The sequence below is a fragment of the Muscardinus avellanarius genome, assembly GCF_963383645.1.
Source record: "Muscardinus avellanarius genome assembly, chromosome: 1".
NCBI lineage: Eukaryota > Metazoa > Chordata > Mammalia > Rodentia > Gliridae > Muscardinus > Muscardinus avellanarius.
The window spans coordinates 177,272,004-177,298,492 of NC_137786.1; the positions used below are offsets into that span (position 1 = coordinate 177,272,004).

General features: G+C 40.3%; 1 protein-coding gene across 3 annotated transcripts in view; it reads left to right on the top strand.

The window, feature by feature from the left end:
• RAB6A (RAB6A, member RAS oncogene family) overlaps positions 1–25,921 on the top strand; it is a gene marked incomplete at both ends in the record, with an annotated part of 58,343 nt that extends 32,422 nt beyond the window's left edge. The window contains 6 exons of one of the 3 annotated variants that reach the window (XM_080714657.1): positions 1,282–1,335; positions 2,877–2,982; positions 5,551–5,662; positions 18,097–18,190; positions 23,729–23,795; positions 25,857–25,921. In XM_080714657.1, coding sequence (XP_080570783.1) covers positions 1,282–1,335; positions 2,877–2,982; positions 5,551–5,662; positions 18,097–18,190; positions 23,729–23,795; positions 25,857–25,921 — 498 coding nt within the window. Of the gene's footprint in view, positions 1–1,281; positions 1,336–2,876; positions 2,983–3,044; positions 3,151–5,550; positions 5,663–18,096; positions 18,191–23,728; positions 23,796–25,856 lie in introns of all 3 variants that reach the window. The other 2 variants (XM_080714656.1, XM_080714658.1) reach the window with 2 other exon arrangements.
• Positions 25,922–26,489: the final 568 nt, after the last annotated feature.

A 26,489-nucleotide genomic window follows, 5' to 3' on the forward strand; every position in this document is an offset into this window, starting at 1 on the left:
TATTATATAGAAAGCTTAAGCAGAACAGCATTTTACATTGATATTTTATAAAATTGCTAATGAGGCAAAAGCATCATTATGACTGGGGGAGTATTTGGAATAATATTCAAACTGGGATACAAATACAAATATTTGAAGCCAAGCTTGGTTATACTGAACTGTAATCATAGTAACTTGGAGGACACTGGGATTGCAAGTTTGCAACCAGCTTCAGCAACTTAATGAGACCCGGTTTCAAAGTAAACAAGGACTGGGGGTTGTAGCTTAGAAGTTGAATGCCCCTGGATTCACTCCCCTGTACCACAGAAAAATTTTTTTGAATATTCAAATATAAATATTCACACTAAAATTCTTTTTTTGTGTAGTTCTGGGGTTGAACTCAGGTATTCTACCTCTGAGCTACACCCTCAGACTTATTTTATTTTTTTTCAGTACTGGGGATGGAACCCAGGGTCATTGTACCTTCGAGCTACACCCCCCAGTCTTATTTTTAGTCTTTTTATTTTTTTGAAACAGGGTCTCACTAAGTTGTGGAGGGCGTCCATAAGTAGCTGAGGTTGTCAGTGAACTGTGATCCTCTGGTCTCCGCCTCCCAAATGCTGGAATTACAAGCTTGCCACCATGCCAGCTATTCTTTTATTTTTAAACAAGGTCTAACTGTGTTGCAGAGCGCCTCACTGAGTTGCTGAGGCTGGCCGTGAACCTGTGATTCTCCTGTCTCAGTCTCTCAAATACTAGGATTATAAGCACGTGCCACCATGCCTGGCCAAACTAAAATTCTTATTGTCTTGTTACTTATAAAATGAGGATGAGAATAAACTACCTTGCAGGAATGTGTGAGGTTAGAGATCATCATGTAAAGGGCACAGAACAATCCCTAAAACAGAATAAGTGCTTAATACATGGAAGCCATTACCATGAAAATTTTGTTTGTTTTTACTTGGCTCCAATATATTTATGTGTTTATTCAGTATTTCCTCAAAAATCATAAATGCCAGCTGGGCGTGGTGGCGCACGCCTGTAATCCCTGCACTTGAGAAGCGGAGACAGGAGGATCGCACTGGTTCGGAGCCAGCCTCATTGGCTTAAGAGACCCTGTTTCCACATAAAAAAAAAGTTAAAAAATAGGTCTGGGAGTGTAGCCCGTGGAAGTGTATCCTGGAGGTAGAAGGGCTTCCAGGAACCCCAGTACTACCAAAAAATAAAAAAATCATAAATGTCACTTGTATTTCTAACTGCTGGCCACCACTGTTAACTTCTTTGCTTTGGTTTGTTTTACAGGCAACAATTGGCATTGACTTTTTATCAAAAACAATGTACTTGGAGGATCGAACAGTGAGTAATATTTTCAGTGTGTAATTTTCTGCAGCACTATCAGAAGTGCTTAGCAAAGTTAGCAAAGGTAGTTTTGGAAAAATAGCCTTTGGAAAAACTATTATTATAGATTGAATTGTTCTTAGCCCTCTGTCTTGTTATACTCAGGTGAGATCCTCAGAGGGAAGAGTGTCAAGTTTTTTCTAAAACCCTGATGTCCCTAGGCCTGTTAAGCAAAATTTGTCATCTTGATTTGGAAAAACTAGATAGCTTTAGGAAAATAAAGAGAATTTTTGTGAAGAAATTAGAGTTGCTAATAATGTGTATTTGTTGGATCTTTATCTTCCATCCTTTGAGTTTTCCTTTTAAATACAATGTAAATTCTAAATTTTAGCCCATCTACTATTTCTTGAAGGAATTGAAGAGATTCCTGTCACCTAAACAATAAATAACTTAAATGCATTTAACTTATGCATTTAAACAATAAATAACTTAAACTGCATTAAGTTATACTGTCCCAAAAACTTTATAAGTGTTGGTTTTTTTATGTTTTCTGTTATGTTTTTATATATAACATACCATTTCTTAAAATCTGAGAAAACTGCTTTGTACTGTAAGCTAACTTGATGCTTGTTTTAGGCTTATTTTAATGCAGATGTGTGAAAGTAAGTAAAGAAATTTTTATGAGGGATTTCAGAAAGGCATTTCTCCTTTTTGTTGCATTAACTACAGTGTTCAGGGTGGTGGTGGAGGGAATGTATGGAAAAAATAAAACAGTAGTCAAAGACCCAGTTTAGGACTGAGGGTGTGATTCAGTGGTAGATGCACTGCCTGGCATACAGGAAGCCTGGGTTCAGTCTCCAGTGCTATAAACAAACAAACAAACAAAAACAAAGCCTGGAGTGGTGGCAGGCACCTGCACTCCCAGTTACTCATAAGATTGAGGTGGGAGGAGCACAAGGTTGAAGCCAGCCTGGAAACTTAGTGAACCTGTTTCAAAGTAAAAAGAGCTGGAGAGGTAGCTCAGTGGTAAAGCTAACTTATCATTCTTAAGGCCCTGAGTTTGATCCCAGTACTGAAAGAAAAATTTTTTCAAAGTGTTCTAGATATAGTAGAAAAGAAACACATTTTAGGTTCAGAGAGGCTTTAAAGAAGAATTAATTCCTTTATTCTTGATAGCCTGAGCTTGCGCATTGGTATTTATCTTCATTTTCTCTTTTATGCTCAGTATTTGAACATTCACAGTCTACTTTTTGGCATCTAGAAGGCATAGAGAATCAAAGAGGTTAGAGGGAGAGAAAAAAGGGAAGCCATATTCTGATTCTGTGGAATCTTTCCCAGTGGCAGTTTTCAGTCGTGTATCCTCAGAGCAAGAACATTTTTATTATTACTCCCTTTGAAAGGGGAGTTTTGTGTTGTTTTCATTCCTCACTGCAACCTCTTGCATGAGTCTTTGTTCTGCCTCTCATCCCTTTTACAGCAACATTCTTTCTTTTTTTTTTTTAAGTATTAGGGTTTTTTGTTTTTGTTTTTGTTTTTATTTGTTTTTTCCCACCCCACAGATCAGGCTGCAGCTGTGGGATACCGCGGGTCAGGAACGTTTCCGTAGCCTCATTCCCAGTTACATCCGCGATTCTGCTGCAGCCGTAGTAGTTTACGATATCACAAGTAGGTATACTGCACTGGTCGCCTTCTTATCTCTCTTGCTTGTTGACTGATTCTGTTGTTAGGTGCGATTGCAATTGTGGGACACAGCAGGTCAAGAGCGGTTCAGGAGCTTGATTCCTAGCTACATTCGTGACTCCACTGTGGCAGTTGTTGTTTATGATATCACAAGTGAGTGGGGGGAATTATGCATTTCTAATCTTCTTTCCACCTTTAGCTTAGCTGCATGCATGTTCTTGTCTTGTGCTTGTTTTCCTTACTGGCATGTAAAAGTAAGTTTATTATGGCAAACTTTATCACAGACCAGCAAAGTCAGAAATACTTGCTTTAGCGTTTGTACCAATATACTTTATTTTTACTATGCCAAGTTTTCCACCCCAGAAATTGTCTTTCAGGTCCAATTATAAATCATTTTTAAGGCTCCCTTAATATCTTATTATCTTCAAGCCATACCACAATTATAGTGGAAGGAAGTCTCCTTTCTCACTTAATTTGAGCTCAGATTTCTCTAAAGTAATTTGCATTTAAGCCTTTTGCCAAGTTTTCCAGATCCTCTAAGGCTTCTGTTGAGGCTATTATAAGCTTCTGCTAGCCAGCTTTTCTCTGCTTCCTCCTTCTAGCCATTCTTTCTCTATAGAGGAAGACAGAGAAAACATAATGTGCACGTCTCAATCATTTTTGTGTGAATCATATCTGGATTCTGTGACTGACTTTGTTGCTTACAAATTACATTTTCATTTCTCTCAAAGAAAAAAATTTGAAATGGGAAATAAGACAAGTCTTTTTCTTTTCCCCAAAGACTGAATAATGCCTTTGGCTTTTTAAGTGACTGTAAATTTTCCATGGAGCATTGGTGACTGACAGGAAAATGCGCTCTGATTGAAATTGTCTTTGTAAATTGTCTTATGACATACATAAGGCAATATTTGACTTCATTCCATAAAGTGATCCATTATTTATGAGAAAGGAAGGGTTATATAGCGTCCTTGGTTTCCTTAAAATCCAGATGTGGTGGCATATGCCTGTAATCCCAGTTCTTGAGAAGCTAAGACAAGAGGATCACAAGTTCTTAGTGAGACCCTATGTCAAAACTTGAAAAAATAAAAATAAAAAGGACTAAGTATATCTCATAGTTTGAATGCTTTTGAGTTCAATCTCTAGTACCCCCCTGAAAAAACCTTATATAAAAAAAACTACTCATTTGAACTAGTAATGCTACTCTTAAACATTTTTGTGTATCTCTTCAATCATACTCATAGCTGCTAAACAGTCATTTCAAAGGCAAAATTAGAAGATTGATCCAGGTGTGGTGGTGCACACCTATAATCCAGTAGGATAGCAGGTTCATGGCCAGGATCAGCAGCTTGGCAAGACCCTCAGCAACTTAGTTAGACCCTGTTTCAAAGTAAAAATTAAAGGGCTGGGAGTATATTTGAGAGGTAGAAAATGCCTAGGTTCAACCCCTAGTGCCACAAAAAAAGAAGAAAAAGAGGAAGTTAAAAAATTATATTCAGAAATATTTTTGGATAGGTGCTATATGCAGTCTTTCTTCTCTTTCAGCTTTGGGTTGCTATTTGTTTTTTTTTTTTGTTTTTTTAATGTATGTTCATTATTATGTGTTGACCAGTTTTGTAGCTTTAAAATGTTTGTGCTTACTTTAACCAGAGCAAATGAAACTTGGTGTATATTTCTTTAAAAATTCCACAGATGTGGCTAAAAATATTGGTAAATTTTCTTAAGCTGTTGTTAAAAGTGTTGAACTATATTCTATGTAGAATCCAATACTCGGTTTGATCTCTTGCGACACAAAATCTAACGCTAGAAAAGATAAAATTGGCCAGATGTGGTGGCACATGCCAATAATCCCAGTACTTGGTAGGCCATAATAGGAGGATTGCGGGTTCAAGGCCAGCCTCAGCAACTTGGTGAGGCTCTCTATAACTGAGACCCTATTTAAAAGTAGGGTTGGAGAAGTAGTTTAGAGGTAGCACATCCCTGGGTTTAGTCTCTAGTTCCACACACACACCAAAAAAATGAATTTGTTAGAAGATTCTGGTACATGAAACAAATCAATTTAAGGTTAAAGTGATCACAAACTGAGTAAGCAATGCAAAAATGTGGTGTTAAAAGCTATTTGAAGGCTTTACAAATTTTCTGGATGTTTTGGGACTGGCTGATGTACTTTTGGAAATGCTTTCTTTGTCATGTTCGGGATATGTAAGTGATCAAAAAAAGCATTGCGGCAATGTAACTCCATATTATCTGCCATAACTGTCCTTGTATTTCAAGGAATTTTTATTTTTTCCAGTTATATAGTACACTACTCATTTGGTTATTGTCAAAAATTTTAACTATAAAAGGAACATTGAGGAATTTATTTTTTTAGATTTGTATAGATCATTGACACTTGTAATCAGATAAAATGGAGTAATGTTGCAGGCACATTAAAAGTGGGATCCTAATGTGCCATCTCCCTTCTAGCTTCCAGGGTGTTTGGTGGGGGACTGGTATCCTTCATTTGGGGAGGCATTTTCAGTAATGCTAATCTCTCTGTCTACCGTCCTGTACCAGATGTTAACTCATTCCAGCAAACTACAAAATGGATTGATGATGTCAGAACAGAAAGAGGAAGTGATGTTATCATCATGCTAGTAGGAAATAAAACAGATCTTGCTGACAAGAGGTATGAAGTGATTTTGTGTTCCTAGAATGTTGTGTTAAGCTGTTTTTATTTTTGTTCAATAAAAAATTGTTTTGAAATAAAGTGTATATAATCCTTCAGATATCCTTTGCTTTAGTATAGGAGTCTGAAATGTACTCAATCCTTAAGGAAAAATAAGTTTTATTTTGCATAAGCTCATGTAAAAACAACTCATGTACAACTTCATGTTACACATGAAGCCAGTAAATATTTTACATTTTTATTTTTATTTTTTTATTTTTTATTTATTTTTTTTGTGTGTGTGTGCGTCTGGGGATGGAACCCAGGGTCATTTGACCTCCGAGCTACACCCCCTGCCCTATTTTTTATTCTTTATTTTGAAACCGGGTCTCACTGAGTTGTGGAGGGCCTCACTAAGTAGCTGAGGCTGTCCCCGAACCGCGATCCTCTGGTCTCAGCCTCCCGAATGCTGGGATTACAAGCGTGCGCCACCACGCCCGGCTTTATTTTACATTTTTAAAGTCTTGTAAGTGGGAACAGTATTTTGTGAAAGAGCAAACCCATTTTGGAAACATATCTTTAAAATTATTCATAATGGATGCCGGGCGTGATGGCACACGCTTGTAATCCCCGCGCTTGGGAGGCAGAGACAGGAGGATCGCGCTGGTTCGGAGCCAGCCTTGTTGGCTTAAGAGACCCTGTTTCCACATAAAGTTAAAAAAAAAAAATAGGTCTGGGAGTGTAGCCCGTGGGAGTGTATCCCGGAGGTAGAAGGGCTTCCAGGAACCCCAGTACCACAAAAAAAAAAAAAAAAAAAAAAAATTATTCATAATGGTACATGCCTGTGATCTCAGGATTTGAGAGGCTAAAACTAGAGGATTGTAAGATCAAGGGCAGCCTAAGGAACATAGCAAGATCCTCAGGAACTTAGCAAGATTCTGTTTCAAAATAAAAATAAAGCTGGGCATGGTGGCGCACACTTGTAATCCCAGCATTTGGGAGGCTGAGACAGGAGGATCGTGGTTCGAAGACAGCCTCAGCTACTTAGTGAGGCCCTTTGCAACTCAATGAGACCCTGTTTCAAAATAAAGATTAAAAAATAGGGTAGGAGGTGTGGCTTGGAGGTCAAATGCCCCTGGGTTCCACCCCAGGTCTGGAAAAAATAAAATAAAATAAGGCTGGGCCGGGCACGATGGCTCACACTTGTAATCGTAATCCTAGCGCTTGGGAGGCTGAGACAGGAGGATCACACAGGTTGGAAGCCAGCCTCAGCTACTTAGTGAGGCTCTCAGCAACTTAGTGAGACCCTGTTTCCAAATATAAAATAGGTCTGGGAGTATAGCCTGGAGGTAGAAAAGTCCTTGGTACCCCCACTACCACATCCCCAGTACCACAAAAATAAAATAAGGCTAGAGATGTAGCTCAGAGATCAACTGTCCCTGGATTCAGCCCCTAGTACCTCCCCACTAAAAAAATTTTCATAATAATTAAGTGTATACTCTTTCTTTTTAATCATTTTATAAGCATTCATTATGATTCTGTGGTGTCATTGGTGTGTGTTTTTCAGTTGTATGGCTGATCCAGGCTGTGGTTGAACTGAATGGCTTGATTGTGACACCTCAGCCAAATGAGCAGAGCTATATTCAAGTCACAGGTGCAGTGTGTTCACATTCACTCAGAACCCACAGCTTGAATGTCTGCTGTCTGCATTTTCAAGTGATCTATTCCTTCTGCTTTGTGTGTGTGTGTGTGTGTGTGGTACTGGGAGTGGGACCCAGGGGCTTTCTACCTCTGGGCTATACTCCCAGACCTATTTTATATTTTATTTGGAAACAGGGTCTCACTAAGTTGCTGAGAGCCTCACTAAGTAGCTGAGGCTGGCTTCGAACCTGTGTGATTCTCCTGTCTCAGCCTCCCAAGCGCGGGGATTACAAGTGTGAGCCACCACGCCCAGCTTATTTTTTCTGCTTTAAATAGTCTTGACCACAACACTTAATAGTCAAAGCTTTTACTATTATTTGTTAATTTATGAGTTAGATGTTGAAATTCTAGTAATGAACTTAATGATATTAACTAAAATGTTATAGTGAAATCTAATGTTCATAGACTTGTGGAAAATGTTAAGCCTATTTTTGCCCAGAGCGCCTCAAATAGAATTAGTATTACAGTTTTTATTTATTTATTTTGTGGGACTAGGAATTGAACCCAGGGGCATTCTACCTCCAAGCTATACCCCAGCCCTATTTTTTACTCTTTTTTTTTTTTTTTTTTTTTTTTTTTGGTGGTACTGGGGTTCCTGGAAGCCCTTCTACCTCTGGGCTACACTCCCAGACCTATTTTTACATTTTTATTTGGAAACAGGGTCTCCTAAGCCAGCACGCGTGGCTGGCTTCGAACCTGCGTGATCCTCCTGTCTCTGCCTCCCAAGCGCGGGGATTACAAGCGTGCGCCACCACGCCCGGCCTTTTTACTCTTTATTTTGAAACAGAGTCTCACTAAGGTAAAGATAGCCTCAGTAAGTAGCTGGGGCTGCCCTTGAACCTATAATATTTCTGTCTCAGCCTCCCAACTACTGGGGGGATTGCAAGTGTATGTCATTCCTGTCCCTGTAGTTCAATTTCATTTATTTTTTGTTTTTTCATTTATTTATATTTTATTCATTTTATTTTTTGCAATACTGGGGATGGAACCCAGGGGCATTCTACCTCCAAGCTATTACCCCCAGCCCTATTTTTTTAGTATTTATTTATTTATTTATTTATTTTGCTACTGAGGATAGAACCTACGGGCATTCTACCTCTAAGCTACACCCCCAGCCATATTTATTTTATTCCTTATTTTGAAACAGGGTCTAAGTTGCAGAGGGCCTCACTAATTAGCTGAGGCTAGCTGTGAACCCGGATCCTCCTATCTCAGCCTCCCAAATACTGGGATTACAAGCATGCTCTACCACACCCATCATCTTTTTAATTTTTGAAACAGGGTCTTACTGAGTTGCAAAGGGCCTCACTAAGTAGCTGAGGCTGTTCATGAACCACAATCCTCCAGTCTCCGCCTCCTGAATGCTGGGATTACAAGCATGCACCACCATGCCCAGCTGGTAGTACGGTTTAAAAAAATACTAATATAAAAGTAAGCCAGGTGTGGTGGCACATGCTTGTGATCTCAGCATTTGAGAGGCTGAGACAGGTGGATCACAATTCGTGGACAGCCTTAGCTATTTAGTGAGGCCCTTTGCAACTCAGTGAGACCCTGTTTCAAAATAAAGGATGAAAAATAGGACTAGAGGTGTAGCTTGAAGGTAGAATGCCTTCAGAATCAGAAATATTTGGGTAAGAATACATGAGGTATAAGCTGGGTGTGTTGGCACACACTTCTGTATCCCAGTACTTGGGAGGCTGTGACAGGAGAATTGTAGGTTTGAGGGCAGCCTCAAGAAGTAATTAACTGTGCCGGGCGTGGTGGCGCACGCTTGTAATCCCCGCGCTTGGGAGGCGGAGACAGGAGGATCGCGCAGGTTCGAGGCCAGCCGCGCTGGCGTAAGAGACCCTGTTTCAAAAATATAAAATAGGTCTGGGAGTGTAGCCCGGAGGTAGAAGGGCTTCCAGGAACCCCAGTACCACCAAAAAAAAAAAAAAAGAAGTAATTAACTGAGTGACTAATTAACTGAGTGAGACCCTGTTTGTTGTTGTTGTTGTTGTTGTTGTTGTTGTTGTTTTTAAAGGACTGGAGGTATAGCTTAAAGGTAGAATGCCCCTGGATTCAGTCCCCAGTACCATACACACCAAAGAATAAATGAAATGTAACCATGATTATTTTGGGGAAGGGAGTGGGATTATGGTGAATTTTATTATTGATCACTTTTTTAAAAATGTGGATACTTTTTGCAATCAAATAAAGATGTTATAATAAAAATAATTCAAAGTCAAACATCTTTATCAATTTCTTGGAGAATTAATACTTTTTAAAAAAACAACTTGGAGCTGGGTGTGGTGGCACACACTTGTAATCCCAGCATTTGGGAGGTTGAGACAGGATCGCAGTTTGCGGACAGCCCCAGCTACTTAGTGAGGCCCTCTGCAACTTAGACCCTGTTTCAAAATAAAGGATAAAAATATGGGGCTGGGGTGTAGCTCGGAGGTCAAATGGCCCTGGGTTCCACCCCTAGACCTGGGGGGGAAAAAAAAACAATTGGAGGGAAGTCTAGAATACATCTCTTCCCTTGTCTCAAAAGAAGCTCTTAGGTACTCAGTATTCTTTGTTTCTTTACCCAGTGGTTCCCACATATTTCAAACCTGAGAATCACTGGGTAAACATAACTTATTAGATGCTCTTGTAAGACTTGGTGTGGTAAAGGATAATAGTTCACTTTAAATTTTTGAAATTTGGGCTTTACCTATAGATAATCTATATATTTGGTGTAGAGGTGGGTGCTCATGACTGGGGTCCTCAAATGTTTTATTTGTGTATTTGTTTGGTTATTTTATTTACTTGAAGTACTGGGGATGGAACCCAGGAGCATTCTACCTCTGAGCTATACCCCTAGCCCTATTTTTTATTCTTTCTTTTGAAGCAGGGTCTCACTGAGTTGCAAAACCTAAGTAGCTGAGGCTGTCTGCAAACCACTATCCTCCTGTCTCAGCCGCCCAAAGTACTGAGATTACAAGCGTGTGCCATGATGCCCGGCCCTCAAATGTATTTTAAAGAATCTTCCTAGATTCTAACACAGACAAAATATAATTGTTAAGTTAGGTTAGCCTTCAACTAGCTATATAGTCAATCTAGCCCTCAACTCATGTGTGGGATTTATAGATTAGTGATCCTTCAGGACGTATTTAAGTTTCACTTATCTGCCAGATGCAGCTATTCTAGCATAGAGTAATAAAAAGGCAGGTTTCAGCCAGGCTTCTTGGTGCACACCTGTAATTCAGTACTTCGGAGGCTAAAACACGATCACATGTTCAACGCCAGGCCCAGCAACTTAGACCCTTTTTCAGAATAAAAAAGGGCCATCTTAGGCAATTTAGCAAAACTCTATTTCAGAAAATAAAAAAGGGAAGCAGTCATGATACACACACTTGTAATCCCAGTACTTGGGAAGCTGAGACAGGAGGATAGTGGTTTCAAAGCCAGCCTCAGCAAACTTAGTGACCTTGTTTGAAAATTAAAAAAATAAAATAGGGCTGAAGATTTAGCTCAGAATGCCCCTGGGTTCAATCCCCAGCACCACAAAAATTAAGATTAATTTAATTTTTTTAATAAAGAGTGGAGCTGGGGCCGGGCATGGTGGCGCACGCTTGTAATCCCCGCGCTTGGGAGGCAGAGACAGGAGGATCGCGCAGGTTCAAAACCAGCCGCGTGTGCTGGCTTAGGAGACCCTGTTTCCAAATAAAAATGTAAAAATAGGTCTGGGAGTGTAGCCCGGAGGTAGAAGGGCTTCCAGGAACCCCAGGACCACAATGATAATAATAATGATGATGATGATGATGATAGCCCAGAGGTAGAAGGGCTTCCAGGAACCCCAGGACCACAATGATGATGATGATGATGATGATGATGATGATGATGATGATGATGATATAAAAAAGAGTGGAGAGCTGGGCATTGTGGCGCATGTTTGTAATCCCAGCGCTTGGGACGCTGAGACAGGAGGATCACACGGGTTCGAAGTCAGCCTCAGCTACTGAGTAAGGCTCTTAGCAACTTAATGAGACCCTGTTTCCAAATAAAGTATAAAATAGTTCTGAGAGTATTGCCTGGAGGTAGAAAAGCCCCTGGCTTTCACCCTTAATAACACCCACACACATGCACACACACACACACACACACGAAAGCGGGGGGGTGGGGGGAGAAGGAGGAGGAGGATATAGCTCAGTGGCAGAGGGCTTCCCAAGGTCCCAGATCTCTGGTTCTACAAAAAAATAAAGGTGGTCAGAAATAGTGACACATAGGCCGGGGCGTGGTGGTGCACATTTTTAATCCCAGCATTTGGGAGGCTGAAACAGGAGGATCTCAGTTCACAATCACCCTCAGCTACTACTTAGTGAGGCCCTTTTTAACTCAGTGAGACCATGTTTCAAAAAAAAGAATAAGCTGGGCATGGTGGCACATGCTTTGTAATCTCTGCACTTGGGAGGCAGAGACAGGAGGATCCCGCAGGTTCAAAGCCAGCCTCGCTGGTTTAAGAGACCCTGTTACCAAATAAAATATAACATAGATCTGGGAGTATAGCCCGGAGGTAGGGTTCCATCCCCATTATCACCAAAAATTTTAAAAATAAAGAATAAAATTAGGGTTGGGGGTGTAACTTGGAGCTAGAATGCCCCTACGTTCCATCTTCAGTTCTGCAAAAAACAGAAAGGAAGGAAGAAGGGAAGGAGAGAGAGAAAAAAGAAATAGCGGCACATGCCTATAGTACTAGCTACTTGGGAGAAGGAGGCAGAACAAGTTTGAGGCCAGCCTAGACAGCTTAGTAAGACCCTTTCTCAAAATTAGGATGTGGAATGTAGCTTAGTGGTAAAGTGCTTACTTAGCATGCACAAGGCCCTAGGTTTGGTTCCCAGTACTGCCAAATTTAAAAAAAGGAGAGAGAAAGGGTAAAAATTAGGAGAGATGATTCAGGCTATAATCCAAGCAAGCATTGATTTGGGCCAGGACAGTGATTGTTTGTATGAGGGTAAATGGTGAAATTTATGTACATCTTGAAGATTGGACTGCTAGGATATGATGTAATGGAGAGAATACATACTAGTAGATGGAATCAAGGAGCCGGGCGTGATGGCCCATGCTTGTAACCCCAGCATTTGGGAGGCTGAGACCGGAGGATTGTGGTTCTCAGACAGCCTCAGCTACTTAGTGAGGCCCTCCACAACTTAGTGAGACCCTGTTTCAAAATAAAGAATAAAAAATAGGGCAGGGGGTGTAGCTCAGAGGTAGAATGCCTCTGAGTTCCATCCCCAGCCCGCAAAAAAAAAAAAAAAAAAAAAAAGATGGAATCAAGGGTGTGAAATAAGGAATGTCAAGGATAAAATAGAGTTTTTTGGCCTAAGTGTCATTAACTGAAATGAGAGAGACTGATGAAAAAACTGATTTAGAAGGGCATAGTATGACCCAGTTTTGTTAATGTTAAGTTTAGAATGGCTGTTAGTTTTGAATGGCTGAATATAGGGGTTTGGATATGAGTCTGGAGTTGGAAACAACAGACCAGGCTAGATATATGTTTGAGAGTCATCATTATAGATGCTACTTAATGCATGAGATCCTGAAGGGAGTGATTGCAGATAGAGATGTGTTCTGTGGAGTACGTTTTAGTGACTTGAAATGACAATGTAGTCGTGTGTGGTTTTGCACACCTATAATCCCAGTACTTGTAGGGCTGAGACAGGAAGATCATACATAGGGTTGTAGCCAGCATTTGCAACTTACTGAGGCTTTCAGCAACTTAGCAAGACTTAGTCTCTATTTGAAAAATAAAATAGGGTGGGGGTGTAGCTCAGAAGTAGAATGCCTCTGGGTTCAATCCTCAGCACCACAATTTTCTTTAAGAGTTGTAGCTGGGCATGGTGGTACATGTTTGTAATTCCACTACTTGGAAAGCTGAGATAGGAATATCACTGTTTCAAGGACAGCCTCAGCAATTAGTGAGGCTCTTACCAACCTAGCAAAACCCTGTTTCAGAATTAAAAAATCAGGTTAAAATAAAAATAAAAATGAGGCTCAGAGGTAGAATGCCCCCAGGCTTAATCCTCAGTACCACAGAAGTATAAATATAAAAGAACTATATATGTAGCTTGGAGGTATGCCCCTGGGTTTAATACCCAGTACCCCCCCACACACACACACACACACTTAAACTACACTGAGAAATACTTTTGCTTCTCAGATGCCAAAATTCCAAGTTTTTTGATATCCTCTGTTAGCAAGGAAGGCTTCAGGGAAGGTACGCACATAAATTGTTGGGGCAATACAGAATGGCATGACTCCTGTGAGGAAGTGTTGATTTTTGGCAGTATCTAGCATGCATTTGCTTTCAATGTGAAAATCTCACTTCTAGGAATCTCTCCAAGATACATTGGTAAGAGTACAAAGTACATATATTCAAAACTATTTCCTTTTCATTTTCTTTTCTTTTTATTTTGCATTACTGGGGATGGAACCCAGGGGAATTCTACCTCAGAGCTACACCCCTAGCCCTATTTTCTAGTCTTTATTTTGAAACAAGGTCTCACTGAGTTACAAAGGGCCTCAATAAGTAGTGGCTGAGGCTGTCTGCAAACCAGGATTCTCCTGTCTCAGCTTCCCAAATGCTGGGATTACAAGCATGCACCACTACACCTGGCTTATTTACAACTCTTTTTTTTTTTTTTTTCCTCAGTACTGGGGATTGAATCCAGGGGCTTTCTACCTCTGAGCTGCAACCCCAGCTCTATTTTTTATTCTTTTTTTGAAACAGTGTCTCACTAAGTTGCAAAGGGCCTCACAAAGTAGTAGCTGAGGCTGGCCTCAAACCATGATCCTCCTGTCTCAGCCTCTCAAATACTTGGATTACAAGCATATGCCACCACACCTGGCTCACAACTATTTTCTATAGCACTGTTTTTTTGTTTGTTTGTTTGTTTGTTTATTTTTTGTGCTCTGGGTTGAAAACAAAGGGGCATTGTACCTCTGAGCTACATTCCCAGCCTTATTTTTATTTTTATTTTTTTGTTTTGAAACAGGGTCTCATTAACTGTGGAGGGCCTTACTAAATTACTGAGACTGTCCTCGAACCTGTGATCCTCCTGTCTCTGCCCCACAAAAACTAGGATTACAAGTGTGCACCATCACGACCAGTTTTACAATTTATTTATTTATTTGTATGTGGTACTGGGAATGGAATTCATGGGTATTCTATCTCTTGAGTTACATCCCCAGCCCTATTTTATTTATTTACTTACCTATTTATTTATTTTGCTTCTGGGGATTGGACCCTGGGGTGTTCTACCTCTGAGCTTCACCCCCAGCCCTATTTGTTATTCTTTATTTTGAAACAGGGTCTCACTAAGTAGCTGAGGCTAGCTGGGAACCTGTGATCCTTCTGGCTCAGCCTCTACTGGGATTACAAGCGTGTACCACCATGCCAGCCACTTGGCATTTCTTAACAGTTTGGGAATGGTTGCATAAACTGTAGTAGCAAGTTGACAGATTGTTTAGGCATAAAAGTTATTTTAACAAAGTTTAGAATCACAAGGCTTAAATACTGTGTGTGTGTGTGTGTGTGGTGTGTGTGTGTGTGTGTGTGTGTGTGTGTGTGTGTGTGTGTGTGTGTGTGTGTTTTACTAGGGATGAAACCCAGGGAGTTTCTACCGCCAAGCTACACCTCAGACCTGTTGTTGTTATTTTAAATTTGGAAACAGGGTCTTGTTAATTTGCTGAGAGCCTCACTAAGTTGTTGAGGCTGGCTTCAAACCTGCAATCCTCCTGTCTCGGGCTCTCAAGTACAGGGCTTACAAGTATGCACCACCACACCTAGTTTAAATACTTATGGTTTGTCGGATGCTTGTAATCCCCACGTTTGGGAGGTGGAGACAGGAGGCTCGCGCAGGTTCGAAGCCAGCCTCGCTGGCTTAAGAGACCCTGTTTCCAAATAAAATATAAAAGAGGTCTGGGAGTGTAGCCCAGAGGCAGAAGAGTTCCATCCCCAGTACCACCAAAAAAAAAAAAAAGCTTATGATTTACCAGGTGTGGTGGCACATGTTTGTAATCCCAGCATATGGGAGCCTGAGGCAGGATTGAAGTTTCTAGACCAGTCTCAGCTACTTAGCAAGTTAGTGAAGCCTTGTTTCAAAATAAAGAATAAAAAGTAGGGCTGGGAGTGTGGCTCTGAGTTCAAACCCCAGCACCAAAAAAAAAAAATCTTATGATTTAATATTAAAACCCATTACCCATTTAAATATACCATATGTTGCTGATATATCATAGTCATATAATAAGATTATAATAAAGGTATTTGTGATATTTTAATATAAGCTCTAGATTGTTATTTTCAACTATTTAATGTACTTATGTCATTTTTATTAAAATATTTTCTGAATTGAAACCTTGGGATTTAATAGGATAAGGAAAATATGTAGGCTCTTTTAGTTTTCTGCAGATTTTGGGGTTGTTTTGGAGTTTTTTTTGGTCTTTCTCTTTTACTGAGGATTGAAGTTTGAGGGTTATTTTGGAGGATTTTTTGCCTGTCTCTCTGTCTGCCTGCCCCATCCCTCCCTCTTTTTCTCTCTCTCTCACTGAGGATTGAACCCAGAGGTGTTCTACCACTCAGCTATATCTTCAGCCTTTTTACTTTTATTTTTTATTTATTTTATTTTATTTATTTATTTTTTGGTGGTACTGGGGTTCCTGGAAGCCCTTCTACCTCTGGTATACACTCCCACGGGCTACACTCCCAGACCTATTTTTTAACATTTTTATGTGGAAACAGAGTCTCTTAAACCAGCGAGGCTGGCTCCGAACCAGCGCGATCGCCCTCCTGTCTCCGCCTCCCAAGCGTGGGGATTACAAGCGTGCGCCACCATGCCCGGCTATTTTTAAAATTTTTGAAATAGAGTCTCACTAAGTTACCATGCACTGGTGTTGAAACTGATCCTCCTCTCTCATCCTGCCAAATACTGGGTTTGTAGGCATGTGCCACCACACACATGTTAGGTAAGTGCTCTATACTGAACCACACCCTCAACCTCTATCTTTTTTTTTCTTTCTCTCTCTCTCTCTCTCTCTCTCTCTCTCTCTCTCTCTCTCTCTCTCTCTTGTACTGAAGATTAATTCAGGGACGTTCTATCCCTAAGCTGTATCTCCAGCCCTGTGATTTTTTTTTTTTTTTTTTTTTGAAACAGGTCTTACTAAATTGCTGAGGCTGGCAGTGAATTTGAAATCCTCCTGTCTTAGCCTCCCAGCTACTGGGATTACAGCTGAGCATCATCACATCGGAATCAACTCTTATGTTTTTAAAATAAATTACAGGAGAGCCAGGCGTGGTGGCACATGCTTGTAATTCCAGTCAGTACTTGGGAGACAGACAAGACAATTGCGCAGGTTCGAAGCCAGGCTCCTCAGCTACTTAGTGATGTTCTCAGCAACTTAATGAGACCCTGTTTCCAAATAAAAATATAAAATAGGTCTGGGAGTGTACCCAGAGGTAGAAAGCCCCTGGGTTCCATCTCCAGTACCAAAAAATAAAATAAATTACAATATGAACTGTGTCTAACAGTGCATGTTTATAATGCCAGCTACACAAGAGGCTAAAGCAGGTGGATCATAAGGCCAGTCTGGGCAACTTAGTTAGTGTTTGTCTCAAAAAAAGGGTTGGGAGCCAGGCATAGTGACACACACTTATAATCTCAGTACTTTGGAGACTCAGAGGATTACAGGATTGAGAACAGGGGCATGCTACCTCTGAGCTATACTCCAAGCCCTTTTATTATTTATTCTTATTTATTTATTTATTTATTTATTTATTTATTTATTTATTTATTTTGTGTGTGGTACTGGGAATTGAACCCAGGGGCATTCTGTCTCTGAGCTACACTCCCAGCCCTATTTATTTATTTTATTTTATTTTATTTATTTTCTTATACTGGGGGTGAAACCAAGGGACCTTCTACCTCCGATCTCCATTCCCATATCTATTTTTTATATTTTATTTGGAAACAGGGTCTCACTTAAGTTGTTGAAAGCCTCACTAAATAGCTGGCTTAGAACCTGCGTGATCCTCCTGTCTTAGCCTCCCAAGTGCAGGGATTGCAAGCGTGCGCCACCATGCCTGGCTTTATTTTTTATTTTGAAACAGGGTCTCACTAAGTTACAGCAACTGGTAAGAGTCCTTCTGGCTCAGACTTCCAAGTACTGGAATTACAAGGGTGCACCACCACCACGCTGGCTTTTTTTTTTTTTTACTATACTGGGGATGGAACCCAGGAGCATTCTACCTCCAAGCCATACCCTCAGCCCTATTTTTTATTTTTTATTTTGAAACAGGGTCTCACTGAGTTGCAAAGGGCCTAATAGCTGAGGCAGTTCATGAACCAAGATCCTCCTGTCTCAGCCTTCCAAAGGATGGGATTACAAGTGTGTGCCACCATGCCCGGGCTCACACTGACTTTTTAAAAATTTTAACAGGGTTTCACTATTTTGCTGAGGGTTGCTACATTCCTGAGGCTGTCCTGGAACCTTCAGTCCTCATGTCTCAGCCTCTTGAGTACTGGAATCACAGTCATGGTGGTGCATCCCTAGCATCACACACACAAAGTATATCATAAATAAGTGGACATTAAGTGTACTACAGAGCAACACATTTTCAAACTAATCTTGCATATATAACAAGAACCTGTATCAAGAAATGTTATCTCCAGAACTTTGTTCCTATCATTATAATATCATCCTTCAAAGGTAAGAATTTATCTTTTGTTTTTCTCCAGGCAAGTGTCAATTGAGGAGGGAGAGAGGAAAGCCAAAGAGCTGAATGTTATGTTTATTGAAACCAGTGCAAAAGCAGGATACAATGTAAAGCAGGTAAGTGGTTTCTTTTGAGTATAGGTTGATGTTATCAATTGAAAAGACGTGAAATAATATTCTTTTTTTGTGTGTATTTGTGATATTGAGGTTGGAACTGAGGGGCATTTCACCTCCAAAATATGCTCCCAGCCCTATTTTTTATTATTTTGAAACAGGGTCTCACTAAGTAGCAAGAGGGCCTCACAAAGTACTGAAGCTGGCCACAAACCTGAAATCCTCCTGTCTCAGTCTCCCAAGTACTGGGATTACAAGTGTGTGCCACCACGCCTGGCTTACTATATTTTTTAGTGTAAAGTTTTAAGATATTCTTCCATTTAGCAACAGCAGGCCTTATAAATGAGCAACGCCTTTTTTTTTTTTTTTTTTTTTTTTTGGTGGTACTAGAGATGGAACCCAGGGGCATTCTACTTTCAAGCTATACCCCCAGCCCTATTTTACTATTTTTATTTTGAAACACGGTCTCACTAAGTTACAAAAGGCCTCACTAAGTAGCTGAGATTGGCCATGAATCGCAATCCTCCTGTCTCAGCCTTCCAAATGCTGAGATTACAAGTGTGCGCCACCATACCTGACTGCATTTTTTTAAAATTATGGAATACTTTATAAGTTTTCATGTCATCCTTGCACAGGGGCCATGCTAATATTTTCTGTAAGCCGGGAGTGGTGACGCAGGCACTTGTAATCCCAGCATTCGGGAGGCTAAGACAGGAGGATCTCAGTTCACAGACAGTCTCAGCTACTTAGGCCCTCCGCAACTTAGTGAGACCCTGTTTCAAAATAAAGAATAAAATTAGGGCAGAGGGTATAGCTCGGAGGTCGAATGCTCCTAAGTTCCATCCCCAGACCCGCAAAAAAAAAAAAAAAAAAAAAAAAATGATTCTGTATCATTCCAAAGCAAGCAGTAACAATCCTTCCTTCCTTCCTTCCTCCTCTCCTCTCCTCTCCTCTCCTCTCCTTTCCTTTCCTTTCCTTTCCTTTCCTTTCCTTTCCTTTCCTTTCTTTCTTTCTTGTTGTTCTGGGGATAGAACCCAGGGATGTTCTACCTCCAAGATACACCTGCAGCTCTATTTTTATTCTTTATTTTGAAACCGGGTCTCACTGAGTTGCAAAGGGCCTCACTAAGTAGCTGAGGCTGTCCATGAACCATGATCCTCCTGTCTCAGCCTTCCAAATGCTGGGATTACAAGCATGCGCCACCACACTCAGCTCTTTTTTTTTTCTTTCGGTGTGTATGGTACTGGGAGTTGAATGCAAGAGCATTATAACCTCTGAACTATACACCCAGCCCTATTTTATTCTTTTTTTTTTTTTTTTTTTTTGGTGGTACTGGGGATGGAACCCAGTGGCTTTCTATCTCCAGGCTATACTCCCAGACCTATTTATTTGGAAACAGGGTCTCACTAAGTTGCTGAGAGCCTCACTAAGTAGCTGAGGCTGGCTTCGAACCTATGCGATCCTTCGAACCTATGTCTCAGCCTCCCAAGCGTGGCTTATTCTTTATTTTGAAACAGGGTGGGGAAGGAAGACGGACTAATTTTGCATTAATTAAATTTGTATTAATGCTTAACTGGTTTAAAAATGGCATAATAGCCGGGCGTGGTGGCGCACGCTTGTAATCCCCACGCTTAGGAGGCAGAGACAGGAGGATTATGCTGGTTTGGAGCCAGCCTCGCTGGCTTAAGAGACCCTCTTTCCACATTAAAAAAAAAAAAAAAAAAGTTAAAAGAAAATAAAAAATAAATAAAAATGGCATAATACTTTCCTCTTTCTTTCTTTTTTTTTTTTTTTTTTTTTTTTTTTTGTGGTACTGGGGTTCCTGGAAACCCTTCTACCTCCGGGCTACACTCCCAGACACCTATTTTTTATATTTTTATTTGGAAACAGGATCTCTTAAACCAGCGGGGCTGGCTTCGAACCTGCATGATCCTCCTGTCTCTGCCTCCAAAATGCAGGGATTACAAGCATGTGTCACCACGCCCAGCCATAATACTTTTCTTAATATTGTCTAACTATACTACAGTGTATCAATCTGTTTTATTCTTTTAGTTTTTTAAGGTTTACTTTTTGCCATTTGAAATTGAGTATTCATATATTCAAATAAACCCTGTTGCCTTATACAGTTTATGTAATATTGATTTGATATGTTAGTGATTTATAAATGTACAGGATCTTGGATTTTGCACAATTTCTGGCATATCAGATGTTAAGGTAAGCATTCTGTACTTAAAAATCTAATGGCTGATTTAGGTTGAATATGGGTGTAAAAGCCAATTTTTGGTATCTCTAAAATGCCACTAAACCTTATAGAACCAAGACATTTACAGTTTCTCCCTTTCTTCCCTTTTCCTACGCTATCAGACTACTATCTAACAGATCAAAATTTTGTAATTTGTTCTCTTGTATGCTTTTTTCCATAAACATTTTACATACAATTCCCATTCATCATCTCTCGTTTTTCAATTACTCTATTCTCAATTTAAATAAGCAACACTTATGGAGTACCTTATACAATATATTTTTTAGCCAAGTGAAAATTTAAAACTGCTTTTATTTTATTTTTAATTTATTTTTATTTTATTTATTTATTTATTTAATTTTTTTGCGGGTCTGGGCATGGAACCCAGGGGCATTCAACCTCCGAGCTACAGCCCCTGCCCTATTTTTTTTATTCTTTATTTTGAAACTGGGTCTCAGAGGGCCTCACAAAGTAGCTGAGGCTGTCTGTGAATCCCGATCCTCTGGTCTCAGCCACCCGAATGCTGGGATTACAAGTGTGCATCACCACGCCCAGCTTAAAACTGCTTTTAAATTCCAACTCAGATGTCACCTCCTGGAGGGCCTTATCACATCGATATTCTCATATCATTTTCTGTTTTCTTGGTTTGTAGTCACACATTACATTTTGACCATAAGGAATTGTTTAAGTCTAACTCCTTTGCCAGATTGAGAGCTCATGAATTGGAAAACCATCTTGAGTTGAACATGGTAGAACATGCCTGTATTCCTATTTACTCAGGAGGCTAAGGCAGAAGGATCACAAGTTCAAGGCAAGCATCAACAATTTTGTGAGACCTTGTCTCAAAAAACTAAAAAAGGAATGGATATAGCTCAGTGGTAGAACGCCTCTTCGTTCAATCTCTAGTAACATACACACATATACAAAGCAAGCTGGGAAGGTGGAAGGTAGCTCAGTGGTAGAACACTTGTCAATCATGTGTGAGGCCCTAAATTCAATCCCCAGTACACAAAACAAGGCAAAAAAGTATTGTTCATTTAAGAACTTCAGATAATGTCTTAAGTCAACAGGTATTTGATACAAGTCCATTAACTTAAAGGAATTCTACAGTACATTAATTAAAGAGAGGTAATTAAAACTCATGTAGTTTCACCTGCCATTCTATTTATTGACTGTATGCCTAAGATTGGGCACAAGTCTGGTGTGGTGGCAAAACACCTATAATCCCAGTACTCTAGAGGTTGAAACAGGAGGATTGCAGGTTCCAGGCCAGCCTCAGCGACTTAATGAGACCCTATTTCAAAACATACACACACACACTTTTTGTGTGGGGGTACTGGGGTTCAGCGACTTAATGAGACCCTATTTCAAAACATAGATACACACACACACACACACTTTTTGTGTGGGGGTACTGGGGTTGGAACCCAGGGCCTTTACATCTGGGCTATGCTCTCAGCCCCATTTTGTTTTATTTGGAAACAAGGTTACAGGGTCTAGCTAAATTGCTCAAACTGGCTTTAAACCTGCAATCCTCCTGTCTCAGCTTCCAAAGTACTGGGATTATAGGTGTGTGCTACCATGCCCAGCTCAAAAAAAAAGTTTTTTAAAGGAATAGGCATATAGCTCAGAGAGAGTCCCCCTAGGTTCAATCCCTGGTACCAAAAAAAAAAAAGTTTAGGTCTAGGTCTTAATAGAATCTGTTGTTCCTTCTGTCATTACTCCCACATGCCTCTCAAACAAATGAGAGGCAAATGAGGTCTGTTATCCGTGTATATATCCTTTGCAGCCTGTTGCTCATTATAATTAAAGTGTTGCTGGCTTTTGTTTGCTTGCTTTTTTTTTTTTTTTTTTTGCGGTACTGGGTTTGGAACTCAGGGACATTCTACCTCCGAGCCACATCCCCAGCTCTATTTTTTTAGTCTTTTTATTTTTTAAACAGGATCTCACTGAGTTGCAAAGGGCCTTGCTAAGTAGCTGAGGCTGTCCGCAAATCATGATCCTACTGTCTCAGCCTCCCAAATGTTGGGATTACAAGCATGCGCCACCATGCCCGCCTATTGCTTGGTTTTTTGTTTTGTTTCAGGTTTTGTTTGTTTTATTTGGGTTTTTTGTTTGTTTTTTGTGGGCTGCTTTTTTTTTTTTTTTTTTTTTTTTTTTTTTTTTTGGTGGTACTGAGGTTCCTGGAAACCCTTCTACCTCCGGGCTACACTCCCAGACCTATTTTTATACTTTTTTATTTGGAAACAGGGTCTCTTAAGCCACCGCGGCTGGCTTCGAACCTGCGCGATCCTCAAGCCTGCGCCACCACGTCCAGCCTCTTGCTTGGTTTTTAATGAACAGTAAACTTAGAATCCCACTAGGAGCCAGGCGTGGTGGCACACATGCTTTTAATCCCGAAGCTTGGGAGGCGGAGACTGGAGGATTGCTCAGGTTCAAAGCCATTTCCGCTGGCTTAAGAGACCCTGTTTCCAAATAAAAATATAAAATAGGTCTGGGAGTGTAGACTGGAGGTAGAAGGGCTTCCAGGAACCCCAGTACCACCAAAAAAAAAAAAAAAAAAAAAAAAAATCACACTAGGATTGGGTGTTTCTCCTGTTGAAGAGTTTTGTTTTTTTTTTAAGGTGGTGGTACTGGAGGTAGAATCCAGGGGCTTTCTACCTCTGGCTATACTCCCGGACCTATTTGGAAACAGGGTCTCACTACATTGCTGAAAGCCTCACTAAGTAGCTGAGGCTGGCTTTGAACCAGTGTAATCCTCCTGACTCATCCTCCCAAACGCTGGATTACAAGCATGCACTACCACGCCCAGCCTTGAAGAGATTTTTTTTCATAACATTTTACCTCAAACAAAACCCAATCACTTTCACTACTGCTTACATAGCTGAGGAAAGGCAGGCTGTGTTGGATTTGAGAGGTTTTATGTTGATCTTTCCAAGCAATTATCAAAGGTAATTTTGACTAGACTTATTTCTACTATATATAATGCACTAACTTTGGAACTTTACCCTTTATGAAAGATAGAAATTCCACTATTCATTTTATTTTTATGACACTTTATTTTTATGACATTTTTGCTTCTTATTCCACAGCTGTTTATGTTTTGTCTCACCAGTTGAAACACAGATTATGTCTCTTTGTATTTGGCATGCTTTTCATATAATATTCAATTAGAGGATGAATAGACTAATTTTAATGTCTTCATGATGCCAAAGTATAAGCAAGGATTAACCCAGAAGCTGTATCCTTTACCTTGCCATCCACTGGTCATCCACCTTGCTACCATCTCTTTCCTACAGCTCTTCCGACGTGTTGCAGCAGCTTTGCCTGGAATGGAAAGCACACAAGACAGAAGCAGAGAGGACAGTATCCTTTTTGTTTCTTCAGAAAATTTTATTTATTTTTATTTATTTATTTTTATGGTACCAGGGGCATTCTACCTCTGAGCTACACCCCCAACGCTATTTTTTATTTTGAATCAGGGTCTAAGTTGTGGGGGCCTCACTAAGTAGCTGAGGCTGGCCACGAACTTGCGAACCTCCTGGGGGTGTAGCTCAGAGGTAGAACACTTCTGGGTTCAGTCCTCCATACCACCAAAAAATATAAATAAGCCAGGAGGTGCACATGCATACTTTTTTTTTTTTTTTTTTGGTGGTACTGGGGTTCCTGGAAGCCCTTCTACCTCCGGGCTACACTCCCAGACCAATTTTATATTTTTTTATTTGGAAATAGGTTCTCTTAAGCCAGTGCGTCTGGCTTCGAACCTGCGCGATCCTCCTGTCTCTGCCTCCCAAGCGCGGGGATTACAAGTGTGTGCTGCCACGCCCGGCACATGCATACTTATGTATGTGTGTTTATAGTTTTCAAAGCCCCACTTGGTTGGCTAAGGAAATTTGTACTGTTTCTTTTTACAGCCAGAAATTTCTTGGTATAGGAGCAGAAAAACTCAGAGGTTTTCTATAGCAAATGAGGTCTTTTTTCCAAGTATACCCTTTGCAGCCTGTTGCTCACTATAATTAGTGTTGTTGGCTTTTTGTTTGCTTGCTTGGTTTTGAATGAACAGTAAATTTAGAATCCCAGTCTCCCACTTTTCATTCGTGTGTGTGTGTGTGTGTGTGTGTGTGTGTGTGTGTGTGTGTGTGTGTTACCTGGGTGTTGAATTCAGGGACATTTTACCTCTGAGCTACACCCCAGCGCTATTTTGTTTTTTATTTAGAAACAGAGTGTAAGTTGCAGAGGGCCACACTGAGTTGCTGAGGCTAGCCACAAACCTGCATCCTCATGTATCAGCCCCATAAGTACTGGGATTACAGGTGCACACCACCACTCCCAGATCTGCTTCTTCATTTTGAGTCTCATTGTGCCTGGCTTTTTAACTTCATAATATTGTTTTTTTTTTTTCTTTTCTGTTTTTTCTAACATGTGAGATTTCTACTTGGCATAGGCAAGAACTGACTTAAAATGGAGCTTTATCTTGGTCTCTACTTTTCAGAAATAGGATATAATGAAGAACTAATAATAATAACTGATCTAATAATGTTTTTTTTTTGTGTGTGTGTGTGTGTGTGGTTCTGGGATTGGAATCCAGGGGCATTGTACCTCTGAGCTACACCCCTATTTTTTTTGTATTTTTGTATTTTTTTTTTTAAACAGTCTCACTGAGTTGTGAAGGGCCTTACTTAGTAGCTGAGGCTCTCTGTGAACTGAGATCCTCCAGTCTCTGCCTCCTGAATACTGAGATTACAAGCGTGCACCACTGTGCCCAGCCTTGATTTTGAATTTTGATACTTTTTTTATTTTGGTGGTAGGGGTAGTACTGGAGATTGAACCTCAGGGGTATTCTACCTCCGAGCTCCAGCCCTCTTTTATTTTTGTTTTGAAAATAGTTTGCTGAGAGTCTCACTGTCGTCCTCCGGTCTCAGTCTCTCAAGCACTGGGATTACCACCCAGCTGCCTTTATTACTTTTAATGGCATAATGTGTTCTAGTAAGCTGAAGAGCATCATTTATAAAATTTATAGATGATCCTCTAAGGAATATCCTCATGTGGTTTCTTGCTTGTGTAGAATGATATCCATATAGTATCATTTATCTCCTCTGATTCTTGTTGTATATAAATAGAAATAAGTACATTTTTTTTTTTTAAACAGGGTCTCTTAAAGCCAGCGTGACTGGCTTCGAACCTGCACAATCCTCCTGTGTTTGCCTCCCAAGCGCAGGGATTACAAGCATGCACCACCACGCCCGGCAACATAAGTATGTTTATTCCTTTTGAATGCCCTGTATGGTGAGGTAGCTATATAAATAATAGTGACTGTGTAGGCTCAAAAATAAAATAGTATATTTAAGGGGCATGCTAGAAATGTCAGAGTTCAGCAGAAGCAGAATTGTACTGTTCCCCTTTGTGGTTCCTTAACTTTTGTTTCAGTGATTGACATAAAACTGGAAAAGCCTCAGGAGCAACCAGTCAGCGAAGGAGGCTGCTCCTGCTAATCCCCCGTGGCGTTCCCACCCTGCTCCTCTCCAGAAGCTCACTGCTTTGGCTCCCGTACTCTCTCGTTGACTGCAGTGTGAATATTGGCTTGAACCTTTTCCTTCAGTAATAACGTATTGCAGTTCATCATTGCTGCCTGTCTCGTGGAGATGATCTATTAGCTTCACAAGCACAAAAAAGTCAGTGTCTTCATTATTTATATTTTACAAAAAGCCAAAAGGTTCCAGCATATTCCAGTGATAACTTTGAAGATTAGATACATTTTCTTAACATTTTTCCTTTTGTAATGTTATGATGATATACTTTGAAATGATGGAAGTCTCAACAGTATGAGCATGCCTTGGCTAAGGAGCAGTATGCTCATGGCAACACTTGCCTACCTGATCTCTCTCCCTGCTTTTCTTACCTCTCCCTTGCCATGCTCCCTAGACTCACCTTCCCACAAAACAAGAGGTGGCAAAGCAGTGGCCCCACCATGCCCACTGGCGTTCTCCTTTAGATTTATCTTGCTGAGCACTGATATAAATTACTTAGACTTTCTTTGAGATCAGAACTCTGCTATGATGG